The sequence below is a fragment of the Piliocolobus tephrosceles genome, chromosome 14 (assembly GCF_002776525.5).
Source record: "Piliocolobus tephrosceles isolate RC106 chromosome 14, ASM277652v3, whole genome shotgun sequence".
Lineage (NCBI taxonomy): Eukaryota > Metazoa > Chordata > Mammalia > Primates > Cercopithecidae > Piliocolobus > Piliocolobus tephrosceles.
In genome coordinates, this window is record NC_045447.1 from 60,629,019 (window position 1) to 60,649,423 (window position 20,405).

The 20,405-nt window shown below is 36.4% G+C and overlaps 1 protein-coding gene across 5 annotated transcripts in view; it reads right to left on the bottom strand.

The window, feature by feature from the left end:
- The window catches only part of DENND4C (DENN domain containing 4C), a 143,309-nt gene that overhangs the window by 34,026 nt on the left and 88,878 nt on the right, over nucleotides 1-20,405 (bottom strand). For 3 of the 5 annotated variants that reach the window (XM_023190032.3, XM_023190036.3, XM_023190035.3), the window contains 10 exons: nucleotides 18,316-18,461; nucleotides 16,842-16,877; nucleotides 16,622-16,752; nucleotides 14,653-14,785; nucleotides 10,623-10,829; nucleotides 7,621-7,749; nucleotides 6,325-6,469; nucleotides 5,907-6,053; nucleotides 1,648-1,770; nucleotides 34-180 (listed from right to left, as the gene is read on the bottom strand). In XM_023190032.3, the coding sequence (XP_023045800.1) occupies nucleotides 34-180; nucleotides 1,648-1,770; nucleotides 5,907-6,053; nucleotides 6,325-6,469; nucleotides 7,621-7,749; nucleotides 10,623-10,829; nucleotides 14,653-14,785; nucleotides 16,622-16,752; nucleotides 16,842-16,877; nucleotides 18,316-18,461 (1,344 nt within the window). The remainder of the gene's footprint in view (nucleotides 1-33; nucleotides 181-1,647; nucleotides 1,771-5,906; nucleotides 6,054-6,324; nucleotides 6,470-7,620; nucleotides 7,750-10,622; nucleotides 10,830-14,652; nucleotides 14,786-16,621; nucleotides 16,753-16,841; nucleotides 16,878-18,315; nucleotides 18,462-20,405) is intronic. The other 2 variants (XM_023190033.3, XM_023190034.3) reach the window with 2 other exon arrangements.

Consider the following 20,405-nt stretch of genomic DNA (forward strand, 5'->3'; position numbering starts at 1 on the left):
TAAATATTTAATAACCAAAATGTAAAGACTCACCAGTGCTACTTTTCCTGCTGTTGATATCAAATATACCAGATGGAACTTTCACAATACTGCTGCCCCATGCAGGAGATTCAGTAGGACTGTGAGGCTCTGGACTAGGTTGTGAATGTTTTGCCACAATAGCAGAGGCATCACACACCTCTGGAAAAAAAATATTTGGATGTTATCATTCCTACTTTTGCCAATATTAAACATAAACCATATACTGACTTTTACATATTGTATGTATTTTTCTCCAACAGTCAGTGTGTATATTTTACTTTAGACACAAAGTAAAATAGACTGTGTCTGGTTTACTTTATGCCATAAATGCTGCCATTAACTGAAATGCTTTGTTTAACCATTCAATAATCCTAACATAAATGTTCTTTAGTGAATCAATAAAGTCTCTGGCCTTCAGTTCTCCTTCTCATCACTTGGCAAGCAGGAGAGGGGCTTGCTTCTCCAAAACTCTGGAGTATAAAATAAGTAACATTAAAGAAAGTATACTTTTGTGAAAGAGAACAGGAAGAGTGTCTTATTCCATAAGCCAAAATATTCCTCCATATTTTCATAAAATGATTACAACAAATTATCTCTGCCTTAATGAGTCCTATAAAAACCAGGAAAAACCACATAGACTTTTTTTTATTTTGAGATGGAGTCTTGCTCTTAAAATCACCCAGGCTGGAGTGCAATGGCACAGTAGCGGCTCACTGCAACCTCCGCTTCCCAGGTTCAAGCGATTCTCCTGCCTCAGCCTCCCCGGTACCTGGGATTACAGGTGTCTGCCACCATGCCTGGCTAATTTTTGTATTTTTAGTAGAGACGGGGTTTCGCCACATTGGCCAGGCTGGTCTCGAACTCCTGACCACATGATCCACCCACCTCAGCCTCCCAAAGTGCTGGGATCACAGGCATGAGCCACCGCACCCAGACCACATAGACTATTTTTAACCTACCAATGAAAACTATGCACCTAGATATTTGAAGGACTGCTAGTGAAAGAGCCTTTCAGAATTAAAAATGGCACTAAAATAGAAGTTTTGATGACTCAAAGTTTAGTCCTGGTTCTGTCAAAAGTAGCTATGTAAATTTGGCAAATACCTCAATGGGTCATACTTTCCTGCAAAATTAAGGGCTGACCTACAGAGTGTCATGCCTCACACCTGTAATCCCAGCACTTTGGGAGGCTGAGGTGGGAAGATCACTTAAGTTCAGGAGGTCAAGACTAGCTGGGCAACATGGCGAGACTTTGTCTCTACAAAACATAAAAAAATTGGCTGGGCATGGTGGCACGTGCCTGTGGTCCCAGCTGACAGGGGACTGAGGCAGGAGGATCATGAGGCCAGGAGATCAGGGCTGCAGTAAGACATGTTCTCACTAGGCGAGAGAGCAAGACGCTGTCTCTAAAACAAAAAAAAAAAAAAGAAAAAGAAACAAAAGTCTCTTAAATTTTAAAACTTCAGAGACTACCAAAATCTACCTTATATAACAGTACATAGCATCTTAGGAGCCAGACCTTACATTTGTGAAAATAATCATCAAAGCTATCAACTAAGATAAACTTTTAATTATTAATAATGCAGGTATTATTCTAAGTAAAGTTCGTAAATATCAGGACTTAACCTTCTGTTTGCATTTTTGTTTTAGTTATCAATTCTTTTGCTGCTTGTTCTTCAGGCACATGAATTTCTGCATCATCCTTTATAAGTTCATCCTTAGACCCATATCCTTGGTCAGACTGACCACCTGTTAAAAAGAATGCAGACTTACATATAAATGTTTTCATATACTTATAATTCATATATAAAATATCAAAAGAAAATTCCACTGACCTACACAATTACGGTTAGACAAAATGAAGACAAGAAAGTACACAAGGAACACAGAACATTTTAAAAATAATGATAAGTCGCAAAGAACAGCAGAAACAGGAACATCAAAGACTAAACACATTTGGAAGCACTACATCTTAATTTCTTCATCTGTAAATTAAAAAGATGTAGACAAGATGTTTGGAAAAGTGTCTTTTGAAGAACCTTCTCTGTAAGAAAAAAACACACATACACTGCTTACTTTTGCAAAAAGAAATGCAGGAAAAATAAACCAGGAAACAGTAAAGATGGGGTTTACTGTTGGGGGGTTGGGGGGAAATAACATGCAATGAATAAAGAGGGATAAGACTTCCCTATGTATAGTTTATGGTATTGTTTTTATCTCTGGAGATATAATACACTTCTGCATGTTAAAAAAAAATTAAATCACTAAGATAAAGGGGGTGCAACAGAATGCAAATGGAAACAAATGAAGGCAACTATATTTCCCATGAATAACATAACCACACTGAAAGGGCCAGGCGAGGACTAATCCAAGTAACTTTGAACACATTATTCTGAATATCCACCTTAAGCCTAAGAGTAATAGTCAAATCCTGAACTGCTTAGTAGGTTTGTTTTTCACAGAGAAATGGGTGTGACAATTCTGAAAATTATATTTTATGTACAGTACACATATTTTCTAGCTTAGGAAAAGGGTTTAGAAGCAGTAACACTGTGGTAACAGTGCTCCCAAATCTTGGCTTCTAAAATCTATTCCCCATGAACAAGAACCTGGGGTCCCTGAAGAAATGGCTGATTCCAGAGTTCAGACAGAGAAGGTATAAGATTGAGCTAGAACATTTTGTTGTGCCAAAAAGGTAGTGTTCAGAAACATAATGGGAGAATATCTAAAGGATATAAAAAACAGCTTAAAGGAGCTTCCACTGGCCAACACAGGGATAATTTGAGGACCAAATAAGGGCAGTAATGAATTATACTTCAATGAATAAAACAGGAATCCATCAGTCCATACTGATAATAAATAAGAAAAAAACAGAGAATGCAGAATTTTCCATATACTAGAACATCATCTCCTAAATTTGAAAACAGTGATAGAATTGGCAAAATCACCACTTTGTAGCCATCACAGTAATGACTGGTTCAGGCAAGCATCATCAATGGATGCCAAATTTAAAAGAGAAAGTGTCATGAGAAAGGATATTAGCACATTGTCTCAGAGTGTCCTTTCAAAAATAGCTTATTATCTGAGAGGAAGAAAAAGATTATAGTAACTATCCACAGAGAAACCAGACAATAGTGAGACTAAGTGATCCAAATTAATATCACCGATGAAGGTCAGACTGTGTGTGCCTGTAGGATGTGACAACCTGAGAAGTATTCAACATCATTTGCGTACCACACCTATGGATGCATAACCTAATCGCTAGGAAATAACAGACAAACCCAAGTTAAGAAACATTCCACAAAATAATTAAAATGAATTCTTCAAAAAGGCCAAAGTCATAAAAGATTTTTTAAAAGGCTAAGGAACTGTGCCAGGCTAAAGAAGACTAAAGAAAGGGAGTTAAAGTACCACAAGGAACACTGGGATAACTGACAAACTTGGAATATAAACTATGAAGTAGTGTATCAATGTTTTCTTGAATTTGGTAACTAAAGTGTGGTTTTATATATAAGAGAAAATACCACTGAAATAATAAAGAGGTAAAAGGGCAAGATGTATGTAACCTGCTCACACGATTTAGGAAAAAGAAATGGTATGTGTATGCATACTGAATGAAAATAATAAAGCAAATGTGGCAAACTAAAAAGGAGGGGATCTAGATTAAAGATATGAGAGTTTTCTGTATTATTCTTGCAACTTTTCTGTAAGTTTGAAATTATTTCAAATATTTTAAAAGTCTGTTTTGACTTTAAAGTTCTATAATTTAAAATCAAAACTAAGATCAGGTACTAGAGAAAACAGTATAAAGATGTCAATAAAGGACACATAAAATAACATATGCAGTACCCCCATTTTCCATCACTTATTACACTGCCACTCAGACTCTGGGTTTGCCATACAACAAAAGAATAAATGTCTTTAAATACTACTACTTAGAATGACTAACTTCAGTCACTTTTTTACTGGCTCCCTCAAAAAGTCTGGTAAAGCATTATGGTGCCATGAAATGAACACTAGGCTGGGACCTGGGTAGATTAAAACCAAACATGCTCCTAACAGCTAAGTCACTCTGTACCAGGTACCAAGTGGAAAGATTCCACGAGATAATCCTTAATGAAATGGGCAACTTAAGCATCTGGGCTGAAAACCCCAAAAGCATCAATTGGCATTGTCAGAAGTTCTACAGAGGCACACCATCGCTGCAAATTCAGTATATGGCATTCAGTTATTTGAAATGCAGCTAAAATACAAATAAAGGGGACCTAAAAGTTTGTGTCCAACTATTGAAGTCTTTATACCAAACACCCAGGATTACTAGGAGATTGGTATTTCCATTGAAGGAGTAAATTGCCTCTATAATGAGATAAACTTAAAAATCTGAAAGAATAAGAGGAGAGGTGTTTATGTATTACTATTACTATTCCTGGTAAACGTTTTCATACAAAAAATGTTTTTTTGTTTTTTATACATGAAGCCCATTTCTTCTACAAGTATCATGAAAAAATATTAGATGAAATAAAATATGGTGGCTTTAAAATAAAAGTTTCATTAAAATTCTTATTTGTTAATATAATATACAAACATGATGGCAAACTGAGGAAGTTAATTACAAACAGGATTGTAACCTACAGCTTTATGTTGACTTTCAAATTTACACATGCTCCTGTAATTATAGGAAGGTTGTTTTTAGCACAAGAATTCAGCAAGATCAGTTTTGGAAAGCAATAGCCACACCACCTCAACAGTTGAAACAATTAATTCTTCAATGCCTGTAACACTATTTGTCACAATGATGCTACAAACCAACCTCAAAATAAGAATTTTAGCAAGGCATAATATATTTTCAAATAAGATAACAAATATGCTTTGCAAACTGACCATGAAAAGTTAGTTGGATATTTTCAATAGAGTCTATATATGATTACATTTATCCGAAGGAGAAAAGGCAAGAAAATGAAAACTGTTTACCACTAATAACAATACTTAAAATACAATGAAAGGTCTTTCCCCCACCCTTGCATGTCAGCAAAATTGAACCTAATAAATGGGAAATTACCTGATGTGGTTAACATTCAAGGGTAGCATTAATGCACACGTGTATCCATAGCTTCACGTCATACAAGTCTGTCTGCACCCCACACCATGACAGCCAAGGACAAATGCAGCACCAAGAAACAGCACAGAGCAAAAAGCAAAGCAACAAAGAGCAGAGAAAAGGAAACTTCAGTCATTGAGACAAGTTCATCAGACGAAGTACAGGAATTAGACCCAGAATTCTTTTTAAAGGAAAGCTTGAGATATTAAAAACAACCACAACAAAAAAAAACAACACAAGGAGAAGGATGTGCAACACACATATATCTGCACAATGTGCTACTTTAGTTACACTTATTTCTAACTTCAGAGGAGAGGGATGGCTATGTACATAAAAGCAGCTTCAATAGCTTCTCAGATCTTAAAAAATGTAACTTAAAGAGATTACTTTTTGTCATTGTGTGACTTCCTTCCCTCTTTAATATTCAAACTCTTAAAATTTTAAGATACATTTTCTATTTCATTTTTTAAAAAGATTTGCAAGTTGTCACTAATTTTCAAGTTCCTTAACTCATGATTCCTAATTATAGCATACACTTTCATAAATTAATGATAAGCAAATACAAAGAAGTATCATGCTAGAGCACTGTGCACAGCACTCCCATACTAATTTTGTACTACAGGAAATAAAGAGAAGTGATCTGCAGACTCTACTGTTTCTCTTATAAGTATATAGCACTTTTAAAGTAGTCATATCACACAAACTCAAGAAGGGAATAAGCTTTTTGAAAAAGGAAAGATTTAACATGAGAGTAAGTGAATGGTTAGTAAAATCTGGATTTTAGTACCTGTGCTAGAGTGATTATCAATGGACTCAAGCCTGATTAAATCTCTGACGAAGACTGTGTGCTCCCCATTGTTAGCATCATTAGAACTATCCACGCTACCATGGCTCACCGTGTCCCCATCACTTCCACCTGTGACATTTTGAAGAGCTAAAGATAAGGACAATAGCAATTCAATAACTCATGCACTGATAATCTCTTACACTAAACATGAATGACCCACAGTTCATTTATAGTTGAAGAACACTTTCTACATTTCTGGAAAAAAACAAAAACAATTTTGGACTAAGATAATCTGTCTTTAAATGTATGTGAAAATGTCTACCAGAATTTAAGTTTTCTACTTCACATAGCTAAAAATTCATATGCCTGTAAAGCTCATGGTTCAGCAAGGAAGTATATTTCTAATCACATGTATTACCTGATATTGAGGAGACCTGTGACCTTTGCACAGTCTTTTTAAGCGGCTGCCTAAACTGTGCCAAGCCATGTACCACATTCCGTACCTTCGTCCATAAGAAGATACCACTGCGGGTACTGCTAGGCCACGGGCTCTCCAAAACTACCTAAAGGCAAAATAAGGGTAAAAATGATGTTAATTAGCAATATCAGATTTTAAAAATTCATACATATGTGTATGTATATGTTTATATATATACACACAAATATAAACAGTTATACTGGCCAAGAGGTATATAAAAAAATGCTAAACATTACTAAACATCAGAGAAATGCAAATTAAGACTACAATGAGATATCTTATCACCTTGTATTTGTTAGAATCATTATTGTCAAAAAAACAAAAGATGTTGATTAAGGATGTGGACAAAAGAACCCCTACACACTCTTGGTGGAAATGCAAATTAGTACAGTCATTAAAAAGATTCCTCAAAAACAGTACAGAGTTTCCTAAAAATATTAAAACTAGAACTACCATACCATCCAGAAATCCTACTACTGGGTATAGATAAGCAAAAGAAATGAAATCAGTATATTGAAGACAGATCTCTACTCCCATGTTTATTGTAGCATTATTCACAATAACCAAGATATGAAATCAACCTAAGTGTTCATCAATGTATGAATGAAGAAAATGTGGTATATATACACAATGAAATACTATTCAGCCTGAAATGAAAAAGGAAACCCAGTCATTTGTGACAATATGAATGAACCCAGAGGACATTATGGTAAGTGAAATAAGCCAGGCACAGAAAGACAAATACCACATGATCTCACATATATATGAGATCCAAGAAAGTGAAACCCATAAAAGTAGAGAGTAGAACTATGGTTACCAGGGGCTTTGGGAGGTGAGGGGAAAGGGGGTACTGGAAGATGTTGGTCAAAGGATACAAAATTTCAGTTCAATAGGAGAAATAAATTCAGGAGATCTACTAAACAACATGGGGACTACAGTTAATAATAACAGATTGTATTTTGAAAATTGTTAAGTGACTAGAAGTGTTCTCACCACAAAACAATGGTAAGTACATGAAGGTATATTTTAATTACTTAACAGTTCAATTGAGCCATTCCACAATATACATATCTCAAAACATATTGTACATGATAAATATATATACTTTTTGTCAATTTTTTAAAAATAAATATATCCCAAAACCTCCTTTAATAGGAGTTTCTTGAATAACAAAAGGTATACAAAATAATCATCTTTGATAAGCACCACAACTTGCCTACTGTCGATCCTACTTACCTTATTATAATAACCATAAGTAATAGCATTAGGCTTTATCCTAGCAGTTTTCATTTCAAATAAGACTCTCACTGCTAAAACAGGATGACCCCAAAGTCCACAAAGCTGCATCACTACTCGATAGCACACCTAACAAAAGAAAAAAAAAAATGAAAGTGTCAGTAATTAGTATACTATGAATTGTAGAGATTTTACTGAATTCTTTCCATGAAGTTATTATAAAGCAGTATTTTCTCCTTTGTTCTGCTTTGAGCATCTCAGCAAATTATTTTTAAGACCTATTCAGGCTGGGTGCAGTGGCTCACACCTCACAGCACTTAGGGAGGCTGAGGCGGGTGCATCACCTGAGGTCAGGAGTTTGAGACCAACCTGGCTAACATGGTGAAACCCCGTATCTACTAACAGCACAAAAATTAGATGGGCATGGTGGTGCATACCTGTAATCCCAGCTACTTGGGAGGCTGAGGCATGAGAATTGCTTGAACCCAGGAGGCAGAGGTTGTAATGAGCCCAGATCACGCCTCTGCACTCCCGCATGGGCGACAGAGTGAAACTCTGTCTCAAAACAAAAACAAAACAAAACAAAACCCTATTCATTAATGCAAGTATCATCATTATTAACTATTTCACATAAGACATACGTGTCCATGTTCCATTTGTTTGAGTAACTAAATCTACACAAAGAGAAAAACTATTACTCCTCATAATTTGAGAGGTAATTCGTTTCTAAAATCAAGGATAGAGGCTGGGAGCAATGGCTCACACCCGTAATCTGAGAATTTTGGCAGGCCCACGCAGGCAGATCACCTGAGGTCAGGAGTTTGAGATCAGCCTGGCCAACACGGTGAAACCCCATCGCTACAAAAAAAAAAAAAAATACAAAAATTAGCCATGCGTGGCGGCACACACTTGGTAGTCCCAGCTACTTGGGAGAGTGAGGCAGTAGAATTGCTGGAACCCAGGAGTCGGAGATTGTAGTGAGCCGAGACTGCACCACTGCACTCTAGCCTGGAGGAAAAGAGTAAAACGGTCTCTAAATAAACAAACAAACAAATAAATATATATATATATAAAATCAAGTATAATTAAAGTCTCTCTCTCCCCAATCACTATGCTTTCCATTCAATGCCAAAGGAATTAAAGACAGTATCTCCAAAATGCCTATAGAACAAACAGGATTTGTCTTCAAAAGAATGAGAAGACAGTTAAATATACTGTAACACTGTTAGCAAAGACTTTTCATTTTTAATTCTAATCTAGTTCAAAATATCATTTATAGTTATCTTAACACCAAAAAAAAATTTTTAAGGGAAAAATAGCATTGGAAAAAGCTAAATAAGTGCCTCAGTTTCCTCAACCATTAACTGGATAGTATCAGTATCTACTTCTTAGGATGGTTTCTAAGGCTTGAGACAGAAAATGCATGAAAATGTCTAGTACATCATTCACTGAGTGTTTACTATGAACCAGGCACTTTAAGTATATTAAGTGATTTAACCTTCAAACTAACCTACAATTAAGGTATTAACTATTATTATCTACCCCGGTGGTTCTCCAGGAGCAATTTTGTTCTCTGGGAACATTTTTGATTGTCATGATCTGTACAGGGAAACAGAGGCATATAGTTGGTAGAGGCCAGGGATACTACTAAACATCCTACACAATGTAAAAGACAGGCCCCTAAAATAAACAATTATGTGAGCCAAAACATCAACAGTGCCAAAGTTGAGAAGCTCAAAGCTACATTTTCAAATAGATAATCCAAAATACAAACAGGTTACATAGGCCAGGTGCGGCAGCTCATATCTATAATCTTGGCACTTTGGGAGGCCAAGTAGAAGGATGGCTTGACACCATGAGTTTGAGACCAGCTCAGGCAACATATCGAGACCCCATCTCTACAAAAAATAAAACTGAAATATTAGACATGGTGGTGTGCACCTGTAATCCCAGCTACTTGGGAGGCTGAGGCAGGAAGATTGCTTGAGCCCTGAAGTTCTAGGCTGCAGTGAGCTGTGATAGTGCCACTGCACTCCAGCTGGGCATGAGTATATATATATATATATATATATATATTTTTGAGTATATATAAATATTTTTTAATAAAAATATATATCTTTAAATAGATTATGTAACTCACCTTAGGACACAGGTCTTTAGTGGAAAGCCACTTACTAAAAGCCTATTCCCTATCTGCTCCCCAATAAAGTTAAAAGAACAAAAGGAAGCCAGCCACAGTGGCTCATGCCTGCAATCCCTGCACTTTGGGAGGCCAAGGTGGGGGTTCAAGAGCCAGGAGCTCAATATCAGCCTGAGCAAAAAAGTTAGACTCTATTCCTTAAAAATAAAAAAAATCAAAAAAAGAAAAACCATATGCCAGGCACAGGACTGTATGCCTGAAGTCCTAGCTACTTGGGAGACAGGTGGGAGAATTGCTTGAGCCCAGGAGTTCAAGGCTGCAGTGAGTCATGATCACTCAAGCCTGGGCGAGAGAGGAGCGAGACCCCATCTCTTTAAAAATAACAAACATGGCCGGACATGATGGCGCACGCCTGTAATCCCAGCACTGAGAGCTGAGGCAGGCAGATCATTGAGGCCAGGAGTTTGAGACCAGCCTGGCCAACATGGTGAGACCCCATCTCTATTAAAAATACACACACACACACAAAAAATTAGCCAGGTATGGTGACATGTGCCTACAATTCCAGCTACTCGGGAAGCACAAGAACTGTCTGAATCCGGGAGGCAGAGGTTGAAGTGAGCCAAGGACGCACCACTGAACTCCAGCCTGGGTGACAGAGTGAGACTCTGTCTCAAAAACAAATAAATAAGTAAAATAAAAAATAAACACAAGCATCAGCTCCATGTAACAGAGTAATGGTTTTATCTTTCCTGCTTAATGAAAATGCTTGAGCACACTTTAAAGCAACTTAGATCCAAATTTTATTAGAAGTACAAAAATAAAATTTACCTTAGAAACAATGTCAATTTGTTATACTTGCCTCATCTAAGGGATCCACATCTGTTTTCCTCATCTTAATAAGTACATCATATGCCTGCTGAAGTGCTCTGACTTTAGGATGAGAAACTCTAACATAGGCCGGAAGACAAATAAACCATAAACTGTAACAATGACTGAACAGACACTTGGCCCACTGTGGTGGATTTGTATAACATCTCTTCGCCAATTTATGAGCTGTTTTTATTTCCTAGAAAGAGAATAAAATATTACGATATTTATTAAAATTCATTAGGGTGAGGGGAGAAGTGAGAAGGAAACAGGAGAGGATAATTTAAGTAAAACTTGACCCCTAAAATCAAGCACTTCAAAGTTGACTTTTGTGAGTGGCTTCCTGCTTATTAGTGCTAACGGTTCCACTGAACATTCATTTACAATAATACTTCATACTATACCAAAACTATTTGTTAGCAAGCATGTGTCTCTTAGAGTAGAAATTAAGAGCAAATATCATTCATCTTTTTGTATTAGAATGGCTCATAACATGTCTTTTACAAAGAAGGAACTCATTTTTGATGGGTGAAAAAGTGATATTCTTCTCACTTTTCTCTTTGCTAAAGTTTGAGATGCTCTAGGCTATCTCCTGCCAAGATTTCCACTCTGTCTTCCCAAGCTACAGTCTATGTTAACTCCCTCACTGACAGATACCTTAAAAAAGACCTATTTCTGGCCAGGTACGGTGGCTCATGCCCGTAATCCTAGCACTTTGGGAGGCCAAGACAGACAGATTACGAGGTCAGGAGATCAAGACCAGCCTGGCCAACATGGTGAAACCCGGTCTGCACTTAAAATACGAAAATTAGCCGGGCGTGGTGGCGTGTGCCTGTGGTCCCAGCTACTTGGGAGATTGAGGCAGGAGAATTGTTTGAACTAGAGAGAGTCGGAGGTTGCAGTAAGCCAAGACTGCAACACTGCACTCTGGCAACAGAGGGAGACTCCATCTCAAAAAAAAAAAAAAAAAACAACCTACTCCTTTGCAGTCAACATATACTTTCCCACCTCCTAGTTTGATAGTCGTGTTTTCTAGTTCAGCTTTTCATTCTGATTTAGGTAGAAGAGAGAATAGGGTATCAAAATCATCTGCTGAGCTTTTTGTTTGTTTGTTTGTTTGAGATGGAGTCTTGCTTTTGTCACCAAGGCTGGAGTGCAATGGCGTGATCTCAGCTCACTGCAACCCCCACCTCCTGGGTTCAAGTGATTCTCCTGCCTCAGCCTCCTGAGTAGCTGGGATTACAGGCACCCACCACTATACCCAGCTAATTTTTTTGTGTGTATTTTTAGTAGAGACAGAGTTTCACCACATTGGCCAGGCTGGTCTCGAACTCTGACCTCAGGTGATATGCCCGCCTCAGCCTCCCAAAGTGCTGGTATCATAGAAGTGAACTGCCATGCCCAGCCATCTGCTGAGCTTTATCAAACTATATATATTCTCAGAAACTACAGAGCCTATCACATATATCAGAATGCCATTTTATGCTTTGCACTAAAGATTCCTCCACTAGTCTATGTCCTAAATAAAAAAATTTGGGGGCCAGGCATGGTGGCTCATGTCTATAATCCCAGCAGTTTGGGAAGCTGAGGCAGGTGGATCACAAGGTCAAGATATCGAGACCATCCTGGCCAACATGGTAAAGCCCCAACTCTACTAAAAATACAAAAATTAGCTGGGTGTGGTGGTGGGTGCCTGTAATCCCCAGCCACTCAGGAGGCTGAGGCAGGAAAATCGCTTGAGCCCGGGAGAAGGAGGTTGCAGTGAGCCGAGATCTTGCCACTGCACTCCAGCCTGGGTGACACAGCAAGACACCACCCTAAAAAAAAAAACAAAAACAAAAACAAAAAAACTTGGTATATTAATTTTACTTTTGAGCTCGATCTCCATGACACTTCAGTATATATTTAAAAACATATGCCCTTGTTTTTCTAAGATCCTATGGTCCTTTTCTTTTTCAGTCAGCCTGAAAAAAAAATTCTGCTATAAATGAGATTTAGAGGCTGAGTTAGCAAAATTTTCTCATTTTAGAAATTTGCCTTTTGTTAGGTGGTAACAGTTAAAAAAAAAATTCTTTAGTATTCTCTTCAGAAAACACTGAAAGAAATATGAACTGTATGAAATTAGGAAATGCCTCAGGATATTTCTAGGATTTAGGGGGCTATCCCACAAATTAGTAAAACCTGAACTAAGATTTTCATTATGAAATTTTCCACATTTTGAAGATCCCCAAAATGTCAGTGTATGTATAAAGGATGTTTAATTTTAACTCATATGTAACCACAGCTTAGTTCTTTATACCTAAATCACATATAGTAATAAAGCAAGATGTCTAGGTTGTCCTAAGTTAACTCCCTTTGGATTATAATACTTGGAATAAAGTATATTTACATTAGCCATTAGGGAAATGCAAATTTAAAATACAATTTCATACTCACTAGATGGCTATAATCAAAAAGACAACAATAACAAGAATTGACAAGGATATGTTGTGAAACTGGAACCCTCATACACTGCTGGTGGGAATGGAAAGTGGTGCAGCCACTTTGGAAAACAGCCTGGAAGTACCTCAAAGGGTTGAACACAGAGTAACCATTTGACATAGCAATTTACTCCTAGATATACAACCCCCCAAAAAATAAAAACATACATCCAAACAAACACTTATACACAAATGTTCATTTGCAATATTCGTAATAGCCAAAAAGTAGGAAGCAGCCACATGTTTATGAACAGACAAATAAAATATGGTATATCCATACAATGGAATATTATTCAGCAATAAAAATTATTACTGATATATGCTGCAACATGGATGAATCCTGAAATGTTACACTAAATGAAAGAAGCCAGTCACAAAAAGAATACATATTATGCAGTTCTACTGGTGGAATGTTCAGAATAGACAAATTTATAGACAGAAAACAGATTTGTGGTTGCCTAGGGCTGCTGGGAATTGAGAATTGGGGTTAATGGCTAAAGGATGCAAACTTTCTTTGGGGGTTGATGAAAATATTCTAAAATTAATTGTGGTGGTGGTTGTACAAACCTGTAAATATACTAAAAGCCACTACATCATACACTTTAAGTGGGTATGCTGTATGGTATATGAATTATATTTCAATTAAGTTTTCTAAAAAGTATATTTGGTTCCTACAGACTCTTTTTTTTTTTTTTCTTGAGACAGATTGTGCTCCTGTTGCCCAGGCTGGAGTGCAATAGCTTAATCCCAGCTCACCACAACCTCCGTCTCCCAGGTTCGAGCCATTCTCCTGCCCCAGCCTCCCGAGTAGCTGGGATTACAGGCATGCACCACTATGCCTGGCTAATTTTGTATTTTTAGTAGAGACGGGGTTTCTCCATGTTGGTCAGGTTGGTCTCGAACTCCCGACCTCAGGTGATCCGCCTGCCTTGGCCTCCCAAAGTGCTGGGATTACAGGCATGAGCCACCACACTCGGCCAATTCCTATGGATAGTCTTAAAGCATAAACATAAGCATTCGAAAACTTCAGCCTTGATTGATTGACTGATAGATAGATAGATAGATAAATAGATTAATAGATAGACTTTTTTGAGATGGATTTCACTCTTGTCGCCCAGGCTGGAGTGCAGTGGCACAATCTCGGCTCACTGCAACCTCCATCTCCCAGGTTCAAGCGATTCTCCTGCTTCAGCCTCCCGAGTAGCTGGGATCACAGGCGCCTGCCACCATGCCCAGCTAATTTTTGTATTTTTAATGGAGATGGGGTTTCACCATGTTGGCCAGGCTGGTCTCTAACTCCTGACCTCAAGTGATTTGCTCACCTCAGCCTCCCAAAGTGCTGGGATTACAGGCGTGAGCCACCATGCTCAGCCCAGACTTGATATTTTAAGTAGGCTTGCAAGAAATCTAGTTAAATTCAATAACAACCATAGTGAGTCTTCAAATGGTTGTTGTGGGTGATCATTTTAAACTATGAGCTGCATATCACATATACATATTTTATATATTAAATGAACATGTATTAGATAAAGAATATCTGACCTGTTTAGTTCTCTTAGCCATGAGAGCTGGACTCTTTGTAATGCTATTCCCAGTAGGGTGTCTACTAAAACAAAGTTTCAACTCCTGCGGTCTGTCAAAAAGCTTAAGGTCCAGTCTTGGAAAGTATTTGTAACTAAAATAAGAAGCAAAAATAGAACTGCTGATTTAAAACACACCAACTCTTCATATTATTCCAGTGTTTAGGCAAATATTTCTAAAGTTCAAATAGTACCCAATATTATTTTAAATGCTTATATAGAAAAAATACTTTTTCAAAATTTTTAAATGATATAACATACAGACACCACCTTCACGAAAATTTTGTCTCTTCCCCACCCTACTTGTTATTTTCAATCTCTAAAACACAGAAAACTCTGATTAAAGGGAGAAATAACTCCTTCAAGAGAATCCATGTATCCCATAATTTATGTTTTAAAAAATTTTAGTATACTTCATAATTTTATGTTTTTCTTCATAAAATTACCTTGCATAGGTATTTAAAATAAAAAAATCCATAAAATTTTTATTTTAAGGATGTACCACAATTTAAGCAGTTTTTCACTGCTGGACATTATGAAGTTGTAGATTGTTTCTAAATTTCTCCAATTAAATATTTTCATATGTATATCTTTGTGAATACTTCTGCTTAATTTCATAGGATGAATACCCAATAATAGAATTTGCTAGGTCCATGTTTATCAAAAGAATTAAAATTATAATTAATATCAAATTATTTCAAAAAAGATTATACTTAAACATACATTCTAACTACTAGCATAACCTATTCTCAATGTCAAAAGTTTCTATTCATCAGTTTGGTCTGCATTTCTTTGAATACAAAAAACCATAACATATTTTTATATTATTGACTTTGGATTTCTTGGAAATTGTCTACTTATTTCTTTTGGCCAGTTTTCTTCCAGGAGATATTGCCTTTCCATATTTGATTTTATCTTGTTTGTCAGTATCTGGATTCCAATTTCTAGCAGTTAAGCCAAAGTAGAAAAGAATTCTATAGTTAACATGAAATCAAAATAGTATTTAATTAACCCATTCAATCCCAGATATATTCTTCATTCTGATCCAGTCCTCTTGATATTATACATTAATTCTCTATTTTAGGAAGGTACTTACTTTACTTTCCATTTTAGAAATTTTTTTAGAAACACAGCCTAAGACAATAACTGTGTATGTACACAAAGATATAGATAGCAAATAACTACAAACAAATCCATAAGAGGCTAGTTAAATAAATCATAATCAATGCATACAATGTGGTCATTACAAATGATAAGGCACAAAAATATTTAATGGCATGGGAAAATGTTCAGACCACTAAAGGCAAACATAGATTACAAAGGGAATCTACCTGATGAACTCATACATGCAATACATACACACATAAATCCACATAAATACATGCCTACAATTGTTAAGGGACACAAGTACTGGTGCTAGAATGATGTATTAGTTTTCCATTTTCGTTTGATTTTCTAAATTTATTAAATTTATAGTAATAAAAAAACTACAAAATCCATTCTAATTTTCTTAAAAGAGTCACATCCAAATCCTATCTTTTACCTTAAAAAAGAGTAAATTCCTGGCCCTCTACCTTAAGTTATCTCGGAAAATTACCAATTCATAAGAATTTCACAGTCTTTGTATCAACAATAAAACTCCCAAAGTGAGCGGGGAGCCTCATAAAAGTAACATTTTTCTTCTTCAGAATTGAAACTTTTAAAGATTAAAATACAAACACTAAGGTAAACAAAGATCAACATCTGACAATATCATCCAATTCTTAAATTATAACACCTAGTGGCATTTCCATAAAATATTTATCTACATTAGTTCACCGAATTAATAACGAAAATGAGTTTCACAAAAGACTAATATACATATCTACTAATAAAAATTAAAAGAAACTAACAGGCTGTGCCTAAATAGCTCTTTGAAAACTTCCTACTACCTGTACTTTGGTGACAGGTCCTTTCCATCATCAGGAGGTGGCTCTGGCGGCATTATAAATACAGTATGCTCACTTTTCTGTGAATCATCCAGTTCTATCAATCTGGTATCTTCTGCTGAATCAAAATCAACCTGAAAATAATTATTTTTCCCTAATTAATTTGCATACAAACAAGATCTAATTCTGAAATTTCAACCCTTAAAGTCTAAGAAAAACATACCTTCTCTGATTTCTCTATGCCTTTATCAGGAAACAACTAGAAAAAAAGAAAACAGATTCTTAATGAAAATGTCCACTATGAATTTAATAGACATTTTTATCTTACATTCTGATTTAGAAAAAAACTACCCCTTTTCAGAAAGTACTGGCTGATACAAAACATTGCAAAGTATATTTTTAGGCTAAATACATACTCTTAGGCTAAAGCATAATTTTTTACTTGTGGCTATTAGGATAGAAAACTATTTTGATGAGTCGTTTTGTAAACCTTAAGACAAAAGATGACCAATCACAAGGTTATCTGGCTTCTCAAAAAATTTCATTACTATTAAGCCCCTTTATTAGTGATTGACATTAAGCTTCTCATATAACTGGAAGACACTGGAATATCAATTTTGTAAATAAACAAAAATGTTGAATAGTTTTAATTATATACCTGGAATTTTAGATCACACTGATAGGAGAAAATTATTCAAATCTTCTAAGGCACATGAATCATGAGGGGGCCAAAAAAATTAATGTCATAATATTCTACTTTTTTTGGATACAATCTCAAATGTTATATAATATACGGTTTGCATAAACAACTGGCCCCAAGATCTACTTAGCAAAAATAAGAATTATATTAAAAGTTAGGAAAAATTATAACCAAGTCATTGCTGTCAAGAATCAATTTTAACTTCCTTAGGATGGGTGGGTAAAGCTTTAAAATTTAACATATTTCCATCTTCCATTAGAACAAAAGAAACATATTAGGCAAAAGAATTTGGAAAGACATTAAAACAAAAGAACACAACTTCTATTACCCATAAAACTAAACATTTTTTAATTAAAAAACCTAAATCTTAAAGTAAATCTTACTCATTTAAATTAAAAAAATATAAACTCACAAGGCTCAAGGAAATGTTCTAAGTTTTACAACTCAATAGTTGTAAATGAAAGTGAGATTTAAAGAGAAAAATTACTGGCTGGACATGGTGGCTCATCCTGCAATCCCAAGGATTTCTGAGGCCAAGGTGTGAGGATTGCTTGAGCCCAGGAGTTTGAGACCAGCCTGGGCAATACAGTGAGACCTCATCTCTACTAAAAATTTAAAAAACTAGCCAGGCGTAGCACATGCCTGTAGTCCTAGCTACTTGGAAGGCTAAGGTGGGAGAATCACTTCAGGCAAGAAGTTTGAAGTTGCAATGAGCTATGATCATGCGACTGCAACCCAGCCTGGGTGACAGAATGAGATGCTGTTTCAATCAATGGATCAATCAATAAAGAAGAGAAAACTTGGCTATATGTGGTAGCAACTTGATACCACAAAGAAAATTATTCTTATATTCAGCCCAGAATCGGTAACACATACACACACATACACAACCCTATACTATCTTCCTTATATCACTCTAGACTAACAATAACAATGATAATTATACAGGTAAGGCAAACTTTTTTTTCTAAACACTAGTATAAGCACAAACTTTTACCTTTTCTATGCAATCATCAAAAAATGCTAATCCAGTATCTTTATCACTTACAAAACTGCATTCTTCAATGAAACGAATAAAAATCTGTGTTTTGGATAAAAGGGTATAGAATTTTGCATAGGCACGATCTCGACTTTTTAAAAACCCTGAGGAAAACAAAATTATAATTAAATTCAAATTTTAAACTGGAATTCGATATTACAGTAAACATTAAACTTGTACTTATCTATATTACATTCTCTTTATCTATATGTATATATATCCACATTTAAAGAGAAGTTTCTACAAGTTGAGTATCCCTTATCTGAAATGCTTGGGACCAAAAGTGTTTCAGATTTCGAATTTTTTTTTTTAAGATTTTGAAATATTTGCATGCGCACAATCAGATATCTTGGGGATGAGACCCAAGTAAACAGGAAATTCATTTATGTTTCATATATACATTATACACACAGTCTGAAGGGAATGTTATACAGTATTTTCAATGATCTTGTGCATGAAACAAAGTGTGTGTTAAGTACTTACGTGTGGAATTTTCCACTTGTGGCATCATGTCAGCACTCAGAAAGTTTCAGATTCTGGAGCATTCCAGGTTTTGGATTTTCAGATTAGGGAAGCTCAACCTGTAGTAACTACATATATAGCTCCTTCTGCCTAATTAAACCATGAAAAATACTTAACTTCTATCAACCCCTTCACTGAAATCTGAATCCCCTATAAGGAACCTCCAGCTCTACAACTTTTAAGTAGAAATTTCTCTGATACTCTGCACACTCTTGAGTCCATAGTCAATTTCCAAAGAGCCAATGTCCTTCCTCTTTAATGTCACAAGACCATTATTTCTGTATTTTTTTTCAAATTTCTGCTCATTAAAGTTTCAAGCATCTGGCTATTCCACTATTGCCTCTATTAATCGTAGTCCTCTATTAATTTCAGGGACATTCCTTCATTCACTGAAGACCAGGACATTTGATTCAAAGTCTCCTCCTTTCTAATTCCTACCACCATCATTCTTCCATACCCAGAAGCACAAACCATGAAAACACTTTAGGTTCGTCTTCATTCCTTTTTTTTTTTTTTTTTTTTGAGACAGAGTCTAGCTCTTGTCCCCCAGGCTGGAGTGCAGCGGCGTGATCGTGGCTCACTGCAACCTCTGCCTCCCAGGTTCAAGTGATTCTCTGCCTCAGCCTCCTGAGTAGCTGGGATTAGAGGTGCCCATCACCACACCTGGCTAACTTTTGTATTTTTCGTAGAGACAGGGTTTTACCATGTTGGCCAGGCTGGTCTCGAACTTCTGACCTCAGGTGATCAGCCCGCCTCGGCGTCCCAAAGTTCCAGCATTACAGGCGTAAGCCACTGCACCTGGCCTCTTTTCTTTTAAGAGATGGGTGTCTTGCTATGTTGACAAGGCTGGTCTCGAACTCCTGGCCTCAAGTGATCCTCCCATCACAGCCTCCCAAATTGCTAGAATTCCAGGCATGAGCCACCATGCCCAGCCTTCATTCCTTGATTTTCAATGATCCTATGTTCCATCCTACCTCAATCACCAACTTCAACACACAGTCACAGTCCCTTGACTTTACTTGCTAGCATTCAAAGCAGCATTGCCTTCCAAATCTCTCATTTTCACATCACTCCCAGCCCATTACCTCTGCCTATCGGGTCTCTTTAATTAAGTATTTCTACTAAGTGTTTTAGGGTTTTTTATTAGGGGAGCAGAGAGGGAAGGCTCATTGAAATCTCCCATCCACTGGCCCTTTTACCTCCACATACATCCTCCCACCTTCACTTCTTTCTCTATCTGATACTGATTCCATGCTATATCAATCATTTCAATTACTGTTTTGTCAATACTCTCAACCCTTTTGCTCTTTTGTCTTTTTGGTTAAACCTACCTAGCATAACCCAGCTCTGGAAGAATGTGCTGCTTGCCTTCTCTGGATCTGCATTAGGATGACTGAGCACAAGTTAAGGGGAAAAAAGTTCCACAACTAGGCAGATCAGAAGCACTTATACCTTCATCCCTGATCAGCAATCCTACTACATTTCTAGAATCAATTTAATTTTCCTTTTCACATGTTTTCACAACT